Raw genomic sequence first — 11,313 nt, 5'->3', positions numbered from 1 at the left:
TGTGCGTTAACGGGATTCCATGTGCATCGTGCTGACAACAATCACTCAGAAAAACAACAAAATTATGAATTATTCAACATTACGAAATGCCACGCCTGTCCGCCTGAAGCATGATCGAGTCAACGTCATGTTGCAAGACAATTTAACGTCCACAGAAAAACCATTTGGTTTTTATGGCAACGTTGGCAACAGACGAATGCAGTGAGAGACCAGCCTCGGAGTGGCAGGCCACGCGTAACCAATAATCGACAAGACAACTGGATTCGAACAACACACCTACGAAATCGATTCCAGCTAGCAACAGTGACTGCAAGAAGCATCCCTGGCCTTAGACGAATATCTTCAAAAACCGTACGTCTCAGATGTGCAGGGATTGTCGCTAGAAGACCCGCCAGACGTCCCATTTTGACAGGAGACCACCGTCAAGCACGTCTACAGTGGTGCAGACAGCGTCTACTCTGGACGGCCATGCAGTGGGGACAAGTTCACCTCAGCCACAGCGATGGACGGATTCGAGTGTACTGACGTCGAGGTGAACGTTACATCAATCATTGTGTCATGGAAGAAGATCGGTTCGGGGGCGGCAGCGTTATGGCATGGGATGGGATTACAGCAAGACAGAGGACCCGTTTGATATTGGTAGAGGGATATCTCAATGGACAGCGCTACCGCGACGAGATCATCGGCCCTGTTGTTCTACCGTTTTTCCGTCGTTATGGCCCAGGCATTACCTTCCAACATGACAACGCCCGGCCTCATATTGCTCGACTTGTTCAGGATTCTCTTCAACAAAACAAAGTGAATGTCATCCCCTGGCCGGCTCGCTCCCCTGTCTTTCACCAATCGAGCAGATGTGGGATGAGATGGATCAGCGCCTTCAACGTCAACCACGTGTTAAACAGACACTCCAGGAACTTCGAAACATGCTCCAGCAGATATGGACAGATATCCCACAGGACTTTGTGCGACGCCTGGTCCATTCCATGAGACGAAGATGTGTTGCTTGCATCGCAACCAGAGGTGGACACACACGCTATTGATTTGTAAATTGACATTTTGGCATGCTCATGTTTTTTATGAAATCACGCAATATTCTGAAGCCAGTATTGGGGGCACGGGTGGCCCAGTCGTCTAAGACGCCGCTATTCGCTGTGCAGATTTGCGTACCTTGGACACGCCACAAACCTATGATTGTGTGTTCGAATCCCGATTCGCCCCGATTATGTTTCTAGGTTTGTCAGCACCATACCCATGCTCGTGGGTTTCACCGAAGTGGTAAACGTCTGAGACCTGCATCACTTCGGGCTTTCCTCCCATATTAAGCTGACACGCCGTGATATAACTGGAATACTGTTAAAAGCAGCGTTAAACTCAACTCACTCACTCACTGAAGCCAGTATGGCAATTTAAACCATTTGAACACTTACAGGAGTCTTTCATCTGTTGCAAACCGAAATGTTTCAGATTTGGTAAAAAACATAACTTTGCATTAAATCTTATTCAATGTCACAGGAACTTTTGTTGTTCAGTATATTTCATGCAAGGACCAACTGGCCTTAGTAAAATTCCACCGTGATGAAGTTGGGTCATGATCCGGTTTTACCGCTTTTAGGACAAGGGGAAGTGATCACTAAATGTCCTACAAAATAATGACATAAAAGCTGGGCCAATATTAAAAGGTCTTAAAGGGCTAAGTTTATAAGAAATTTATAACAATATATGACATTTTAAGGAAACTAACGTTTTCACGTCAAGTCTGCGCAATTGCTATTACTTTAAAGTGACAAGTACTCTTTAAGAAACATATGGGCAAAATGTAGAACAACTGTTGTACACTTTTAATGAGGCACTCATACACGAAATGATTGCTTATGGAATGTAATGTTCCTCTATTTTAAATTTTAACCCAATAGAATCAATTTCGTCGGATAAGCGAGACTTGCTTTTGTCTGGCGTTGACGTTTTATGAACTGACGTCCAAAAGAACGCACATCAAGACTTTGAGAGACGTTTGAAGCAAAGCGAGGTTTACGAGGCTGGGGAGGAGTGAGTGAGTGAGTGAGTGAGTGAGTGAGTGAGTGAGTGAGTGAGTGAGTGAGTGAGTTGGGTTTAACGCCGCTTATAACCAGTTATATCACGGCCTGTCAGCTTGATGTGGGAGGAAAGCCCGAAGTGATGCAGGTCTCAGATGTTTACCACTTCGGTGAAACCCACGAGCATGGGTATGGTCCTGACAAACCTAGGAACATAATTTGGGCGAACCATGATTCGAACCAACAATCATAGGTTTGTGGCGTGTCCAAGGGACGCAACTCTGCACAGCGAATCGCGGCGCTTTAGACGACAGGGCCACTCGTGCCCCCAGGTAGAGGAGGATTCACAGGGGCAACCAGCGTTTGCAAATACATGTTTTGGTGACACAAGGTATAGACACAGTCTCTATTCTTACCATTTTACGTCTTTATCAAATGATATTTGATGAGTGAACAAACGTTGACATATGACAACCAATCAGAAATCGCTTACTTGTCATGTGATCGTTTACATCTGCTAAACAAGATAGCGTCGCTGAAATGAAAAAGTACGAGAGGACATTTTTTAGTATATGGTATGGCCCGTTTGGTTACACTGGGTAAAAGAAATGATTTAACACGTTGTACACAATGTTAACGCTTTTGAAGCCGTTATGTCGGCACAGAGTCGTACACACGTTGATTGACATCCAGGAACCAGTACGTGAGTGCATAACTCAACGTTCACACAGAGCAGGAATATTAGAAAAGGGTTTGAATGTACATGTATTAACAAAAAGACCTTTATAAGTTTGTAATATTGCATCCTTTCTGCTTAAAATTGGAAATACTCATCAACGGTTTCTAGGTTTACATGTCTACGTCAGAGGAAAATATGTAAACTGTCAGCCATTGTAAAGGCACCTGTATTTCTGTATTCATAAAATGTAGGACATAGGCCAAATTGTGAATATGTATATATTTTTGAACCCAGTGATATCATCTTTGTTTCATTCTACACTCAACACTATTAAAGCAATACATTTTCGCTTCTGGGTTAACAGTTATGTCATAATCAACGTCCCATATTTTAAGAATACTTGACACACAACTATAATTGATCAACCAAGTCACCAAGTCTGACCACCGATTTATTTAGTCGACTCACACAACCTGCATAGCTTGATCGGGACATATTCTACTCCATACAAGTGTATAAATTCACGATGTACAATTGTCGCTATTATGTTTGCTTGTTGTATAACGGCACACCCAACAATAGTGCAGTTATATATATGACGTTCGGATATTGATTGGTGAATAATGTGTGTCATCAATTGTGACATTTCTGGACCAAATGTATCACAAATCTCAACACATGACATAATATTCAAATAGGATTAATTATATGAAATGATCACTTAAACAGATTAGCAAAATCAAACGTAGGAATTGAACCAAGAAGTTTAACTAACACTTCAGTTATATCGAACATCTGATACCATTCAATAACGGTCAAACAGCCCAATCCATTCCACTGATTTACCCACCTCAACTAGAAATAAAGGGCACCAGTGGAACAACCTCATTTTGCTTCATATATATGTTTAAAGATTAAAAGTGACAAAAATACCCACAAGACTGTATGAAAATAAAGATCCAATAGTTAAGTTTCCCTTTCGAGCAATATTCCATCAACTCTAGGCCTGTACATTTCACAACTTTTGAAATACAATCCAGCGTGCTCTTTCTATGAAGATTTCAAAAGCGTCATAATAATATTACACTTGCTATTTTTTATTGATCAGGGTTACATTCAAGGCCTCTGCAAAGCTTTCAAAAGCGTTTTATGGTAGACACGTGGTGGATATTTATTTGTAAATTACAAAGATAAAGCTTCATGTTTTCAGAGTTCACTGTTTCTCTTGGTCAACATCGTGACAAAACTGACCCAAGTGACCCAATTCCATGACTTCAGGTGTTCCAATCACAACAGAATCGTGATTACAGAGTTGGATCAGTGCTGATAAGAGTTGGAAACAGAGTATATAAGATAGACGTGATACCATGCTTCAAAACAGTACAAACAGTACACCCTGAACTCTCAGCCATGCAGGTTTCCCTCTTTCTCGCCGTTTTCTGTGCCGTCATTGGTGAGTACAGATGAAAGTGAACTCTCATGAATTAACCTTACACAGGCGATTGTTAATACAGAGATATTGCTCAAATTGCATTTTCTTTTAAAATAAACATCATTTAAAGAGCAAAGATACAAAGGGGTAGGATTTGGTGACATTATTGCATACATTGTATGTGGAGTGAAATTCCGTTTGTATTCACCCCATTGTTCATGAGAGAATAATTTGCATTTTAGGTTGGTAAGTATTGTGGTTTGTTGTAGGGGGTGAATAGAGAATACATAAAATATAGTTGAAAAGATTTGGACCCACTTGCACAAAGCGATCTTAGCGCTAAGATGATCGTAACTCCCATACTTTAACAAAGGCTTACAATTGTCGTAGCGCTAAGATCGCTTTGTGCAAGTAGGCCCTGGTATCATAACTATGCTCATGATGTAGTCGTAATCGTACAATCGACTCTGCTTTTGAGAGATTTCCTATGAGTATGGAATGGGTTTTGTCGCTTTAATTATAAACTGATATAGGGGAAATAAGAGTGTTGGTGGTTATTCTCGAACCGAGAGCTTCTCCACCATTAATAAAATAGGAAAAATACGTATCAGCATCTGACATAACATGTTGCCTTTTTAGGGGTTAGACGTGATCTACGCCAAGTCCTACATAGACAGTATACATAGTATCGCCTAGTTCAAATGTAACTTAATTTGAAATTTAATTGAATCATAAGGTTCCAAACAACGAAACATTGTGAGACGTTTTCGATGTGCACTGTTTTCCCTTTCAGCTGTTATCTACAGCGAGACCTGCAGGGATGAGAAAGACTGTGATCACGTGACCTGCGATAGTTCCTCAAAGCTGGGCTGCTCTCATGGAGAATGTACCTGCCTGACTTCCGCCACATCTGGTTCCTGCGCTCAAGGTATGATAACGTTTAGACAGTGTTTACGATAAGTGGCATTTTTTCTCATAGCTGCTTAAGAAACTAATCATGATTCTCGTCTCAATTTCCCCCGAAATGCCAAGTGTATGTTCACATGAGAAACAGTTTTGAAGCATATGCACAGCTCTCAATAACTATTAAGTATGTGATCAAATATAGGAGAAAGGAAGCACCACCTTCTTGGTCTAGTATTAGGGCGTTTGCCCAGAGACCGAAAGGTCGGGGGTTCAATCCCCGACCGCATCATACCAAAAGACGTTAAACACGTTGTTGTTACCCTGCCTGACACTCGGCATTTAGAGGCTAAAACAAGGACTGGTGGTCTCCGGCTCAGTATACTGTGTCTGTGCATGCACGTCGCCAGATAAGTGCAATAATGTTGAACGCTACGTTAAAACTCATTTCACCTCACCTCACCTCAGAAAGCATGTAGAATGAATATAACATAAAACTGAGTATTCTGATTTCTGTGTTGAACTATTGTTATTCCGTATTTTCTTTTATAGTATAACTTACATTTTATCATGAGATGAAAGTACGATTTCCCCTTTTTAGCCACATGCAGCGCCCGTGCCGACTGCGACAGCTGCAAATGTAGAGACAGCCGTGCTTCTCACCACTGCTACGATGGGCACTGTCTCTGTGGACGAGGTGGATTTGGACCTGGCATGTAAGTAACCAGGAAGATTCTACCTTTTGAGAAATAACCAGTAAGGTGTTGTAAATATTGCAAAGCATGGAGAAAAGGAGGTGCCAAGTAATATTAAATTGTGACCTTAAATGGTGCTCAACAACGTTATACATCTGTTAGAAGTCATACCATTCATATATCTTTGGATGAGTGAGTGAGTGAGTTGGGTTTAACGCCGCTTTTAACAGTATTCCAGTTATATCGCGGCGTGTCAGCTTAATGTGGGTGGAAAGCCCGAGTGATGCAGGTCTCAGACGTTTACCACTTCGGTGAAACCCACGAGCACGGTGCTGACAAACCTAGAAACATAATCGGGGCGAACCGGGATACGAACCCACAATCATAGGTTTGTGGCGTTCCCAAGGTACGCAACTCGCACAGCGAATCGCGGCGCCTTAGTCGACTGGGCCACCCGTGCCCCTATCTTTGGATGAAACATGTTGTATAATCTAGAATATTATGCCGATATTAACTCTATGCTTTCCTTATTTCAGTGGCAAATAAACTTTGACGCAGAGGATCAATTGACTATTTATAGTTTTCGCACCATTTTGTACTTATGTGTTCTGATGTGTAATAAAATATACAACAAGTCTCCTTGTCTTCTTTATTCTACCCATGTTTTAGAGATATGTCCAGTTTTACGGAGTCTATTAACTGCTATGATACAGTGGTTCACACAATTCATGTAATGTTTCCATTCTAATATCTAACAGATGGACATCTTGAATATAAAAGCGACAAAACCCTTTCCATAAACACAAGAAATCTCTGCTAAAAGCAGAGTTGTTTGAATGTAAAAATTAATTGTCAAACATTGACATGGATTAGATATGTTGAGTCATGAAGATGTGTTTATGAATCACTATCAAATGGTGATACCGGGTGTTCAGGAAAAGGTGAGTGTATCCTGCCACACCGGTGGCATGTATTGCAAACACATGCAAAGCCAAGTCAATTGTTACCTGAAAAGAAATACGGAATGACATGGTGCGGATCAAAATATGTAATTGCATCTGACGTCAGTTTTGTCACTGATGATTTGGAAATGTCCTTCATTTGTCTACCATAAAACCTTTAGCAAGGCATTGCATCTCTAGTCCCGTTTTCCTACTCTGTTCTAAAAGTTGAAAATGCTCTGGCATTCCAGCTTTACAACGTTTGGCTTGAAAAATGAAAAACATGAAAGCTCATTTTTGCTTTCTCATTCTAATTTGAAGAATACTGTTTCGTATTTCAAACTTTTGAGTGGGATCGCCCTCATGAGTAAAACATTGTTACTCTAGTTTTATGACTTCGTTCATGTCTCAAAATTGGGGTCTCTATATGACTGAAACAATAATGATTTAACTCACTCACCAATTTAAAATAGTAAATGAACCTAAAGTTGTATACCCAAACAGACGTATTGGACTGTGGTTTTGTGTGTCTTTGTTTCATTCCATACTGTGCAATATTTCAACAACAAATTATCGAGTTTGGACAGGACAAAGCAGTTAGTTATATCATAATCAACGTTCCATGCTTTAAGAAATATTGAGTCTGATCACACTAATCATTTAGTCGACTCACACTACCAGCATAGGTTCATCGGGACATTCTCCTATGCCCAACAGTTACGCTACATTACAACACACTTAATAATGGGACACGCTGTGCATTGCACGGCCGAGATACTCTGGTGGGATAGACTAGACACAAAACTCTGTAACACTATATGCACAGCTTTCAGCTCCCTCCACGTCGAGTTAAGCATTGCCTCGTTCCTTGACCACTGCCAATGAGAAGTGACATTATCCAGTTCCACACAGTAGCCACCGTAACCACCATCAGTGGCATCTGGATATACTAGTTCCCTTGTAACTGTTGTCTGAGCTAGATATCTGGAACAATACTTATGTAAGCTACATGACCAAAACTGCAACTGTTTGATACTTGAATCTGACAACACAACATAACTATGCCATGATGGGGATGCAACAAAGTCAATACTCAGAGATCTTGTCATCAGCTGAGAGATTGGACTCATCACAATTTTCATAAATATTATCGGACCAACGACAGAAGCTATGTATTTCATGTTTAGATTGTAGGAACATTGTAATGCACTTCAATACCTTATCCCTTTTTCTGTCAGGAACACTCATGATCATAGATGTTGTATCAAACCTGAAACCTAACCACTCAATTGACTGAGGCGGCAACCAGAGGGACTTTACTACTTTAGGAACGAAACCTGGTCCGAGTAGATCCTGCTTAAAAGCTGCCCCCGACGCGTGTGCCTCGTCCCGTAAAGAACTGACAGGTCTTGCGAACTTTGATTCCCTTGGGATGAGCCTCCGGCTGCAAAACTGGACATTATCTGGGCTGACACGTTGTTTTGGGGACAGTCTTTTTTTTTGGACTGAAGTCACCGCACGTGAAGCATACGACTGCACATACAGCAGCTTACATTAGTATTATAACTGATCTTCAGTCCAGAGCAACATCACACCGTACGACTGCACATACAGCAGCTTACATCAGTATTATAATGGCTCTTCAGTCCAGAGCAACATCACACCGTACGACTGCACATACAGCATCTTATATTAGTATTAAAATGGTTCTTCAGCACAGAGGAACATCACATTGTACGACTACACATACATCAGCTTACATTGTATTATAATGGCTCTGCAGCCTGGCGACAACAATACGCCCGAAAATATAACAAATTTGAATCTGTCCCCACTGTCAGAAATCTGAAACATACAGACAACAGATTAAAACATTGAAAATGCAATACTTTTCAAATAAAGAAATAAAATAATCTGAAAACCGTGCTTGCGAGAATGAACAATTTAAATCTTCACACCACTTAAGAACCCCAGTTTAACGCCACCTACCTGGGGCGGACTACTCACATCAACGCTACACACCACTAGGAGAAAGTAATTTCCTTCTAATTCATCCTTCAAACCAAAGAAATAATATTTATCCTATGCCCAACAGTTACGCAACATGACAACAACACACTTAACAATGGGACACGCTGTGCGTTGCACGGCCGAGAGCTACAAAGAAAGTCAAAGACCATGAGAAAGGGAAACTTTCATTCTATTATTAATACTATCCCTAATATATCCGTCCTTCGCATTCTCACACTTCCATCTTCCATGTCTTTTAAACATACGGTCTGGTATTCCGCTGTTCGCTGCTGCTGTAGCACCACCACTACGTAGACTGTGCTGACCATAACTTTTAATGTTCGTTACAAAGGGAGACAATGCATCTAAGAAAAGTTCCCTCAGTCTAGTGTAAGACATAGGATTGTTGCCTTTTCTTAACACATAACCAGACGCACATTTGCTGAGGTTTCTGAAAACATACTGATCAGAATCAGCCGGAATACATGCAAGTTTTAGATATCGCTCCAAACATTCAACTGGACGCAATTTCGATTGAGTTCTACTGATAACAATCCAGAATCCGTCTCTATATACATCTGTTTTAGACTTTTCAATAAAAACTATCATGTGAGATTCATAAAATATTATATCCGAACGAGAAATATTAATCAGTTCAGAAGATTTTAAGAATCCAGCATAAGCACATCGCTAATATTCTCAAATCAGACAAAGATCCATTTACAATTCTTGAATCGTACACCTCTTAGCGAAATTCACGTTTAGCTGCTTCCAACACATTTTTCACAAGACTATTTTCAGTAGGACTCTCAAGCCCCTCACTACAATGTGCGTGTCTTAAGCTATAGAAGGCTGAAATGACTGGTGACACTGTATCGCTCCTTTGGACAATAGATAAAAGATAAAAAGCACAATGCAGGTGCGAAATAGGTAATACCTTGTTCATACTCATAACAGTCCTCTGTAAGATTTTTTAGAAAAATGCAAATCATCAACAACGCCATCATGACTGAAATACTCAACTGACAGGTCTTGATTCCATTGGGATGAGCCTCCAGCTGCAAAACTGTACATTCTCTGGGCTGACACATTGTTTTGGGGACAGTCTCTTCTGAAGTGACTGAAATCACCGCACGTGAAGCATGCTCCTGTCTTCTGACCTTTGGCACGAAAAGACTGGTTTGTGATTGGTTGAATATTTTGCACAGAAGAGGCAGGAAGAAAGCACCTTGCACGGGCGGGTAAAGGTTGCTGATCGCCCCGATGACCTACTTAGATACGGCGCTTGGCGTGAGCGTTTCTGACGAATATTCTTATCCAGCTAGCAGTTTCTTAACTCTTTAGCGGTCTGACTGAATTCTTCCCTCAACGCCCTGCTGCGGTCATTAAGAGACAATTCAAACTGTGCTTTGTTATTATCTAATTGTTGAAGAATAGCATCAAGTTTAGCGTCGGTATTCATGACTAAAATAATCTGATGACCATGCTTGCACTTTGAGCGAGAATGAACAATTTAAATCTTGACACCCCTTAAGTACCCCAGTTTAACGCCACATAGCGGGGCGGATTACTCACTTACATGTACATCAACGCCACACACCACTAGGAGAAAGTAATTTCCTTCTAATTCATCCTTCAAACGAAAGAAATAATATTTTTACTCCATACTAGTGTATAAATTCACGATGAATAATTGACGGTATTATTGCATAAAGGGGCACCCAGCAATATTCCAGTATTATATATCACGATCGGATGTAAATAATCGATTCCGGACCAGACAATGGTGATTGACATCACAAAAATCGATCCACGGAATATTGGGAAACGATGACATGCAATCAGCCAAGTCACCGAGCCTGACCTCCCGATCCATTTAATCACCTCTTATGACACGTAGATGTTTCTGGGACCTAAGTGTTTCTGGAAATCCCACGCGTCAGATTGCCTCTAAATAGAATAGAGAATAAAGTGTGTGATCAACTGCGACAATTCTGGACCAAATGTATCACAAATGTCAACACATGACATAACATCCAAACAGGATTAATACGAAAAGGTCACTTATGAAGATTATTATAATAATTAATTCATTAGATATGTTAAACATGATTCTAATATACGGGGCTGGTCAAAAAGTGTGAAACCTGACAAACAAAGCCAACAATTATGAAAGTGCTTTTTTTATAACATACACCTTACATACCATATGTCAGGAAGGAGTCTTCTGAAGCCACCCTAAAAAACACATTCACAGCTGGTCTTCGTTGTCGTCATAGCGCTTTCCACAAAGGTGTTGTTTCAGTTAAGGAAACAGGTAGAAATCACTTGGTGCAAGATCTGGCGAGTATGGCGGGTGAGGAAGCTCTTTGAACCCGCATTGTCTCAATGTCGAGAGGTGTGAGAAGAGGCATTCTCAAGAAGTAGTAGAACTCCAGCAGTCAGCATTTCTCGCCGCTTTTCTTTGATAGAATCTCTCAGGCAATGACGCATTTCAGCATATTGGACACCGGTAATCTTCTTTTGACCTTCTTAGTAATCAAACAAGGATCACACCCTTTGCATCGCAGAATACATTGCCCATACCTTTCTTAACTGATCTTGAAGACTTCAATTTCTT

General features: G+C 40.8%; 1 protein-coding gene across 1 annotated transcript; it reads left to right on the top strand.

Annotated features, from left to right (window-relative positions):
- The first annotated feature begins 4,051 nt into the window (after window positions 1–4,051).
- On the top strand, window positions 4,052–6,379 carry LOC124141937. The gene is made up of 4 exons (XM_046510132.2): window positions 4,052–4,165; window positions 4,938–5,072; window positions 5,649–5,763; window positions 6,279–6,379. The coding sequence occupies exons 1-4, from the start codon at window positions 4,123–4,125 to the stop codon at window positions 6,286–6,288; spliced, it is 303 nt and encodes a 100-aa protein (XP_046366088.1). The 5' UTR covers window positions 4,052–4,122; the 3' UTR covers window positions 6,289–6,379.
- Window positions 6,380–11,313: the final 4,934 nt, after the last annotated feature.

Source organism: Haliotis rufescens, unplaced genomic scaffold (assembly GCF_023055435.1).
Source record: "Haliotis rufescens isolate VD_foot unplaced genomic scaffold, xgHalRufe1.0.p SCAF_3, whole genome shotgun sequence".
Taxonomy (NCBI): domain Eukaryota; kingdom Metazoa; phylum Mollusca; class Gastropoda; order Lepetellida; family Haliotidae; genus Haliotis; species Haliotis rufescens.
The sequence above is the reverse complement of the archived record's forward strand: the minus strand, read 5'-3'. Positions and strand labels throughout refer to the sequence as shown.

What these genes read in the sequence shown, in the direction of transcription:
- LOC124141937 (XM_046510132.2), top strand. Translation starts at nt 4,123, where the DNA reads ATGCAGGTTTCCCTCTTTCTCGCCGTTTTCTGTGCCGTCATTG. An exon ending in CGTTTTCTGTGCCGTCATTG is followed by an intron (nt 4,166 to 4,937) that starts GTGAGTACAGAT and finishes TTTCCCTTTCAG; the next exon opens with CTGTTATCTACAGCGAGACC. An exon ending in ATCTGGTTCCTGCGCTCAAG is followed by an intron (nt 5,073 to 5,648) that starts GTATGATAACGT and finishes TCCCCTTTTTAG; the next exon opens with CCACATGCAGCGCCCGTGCC.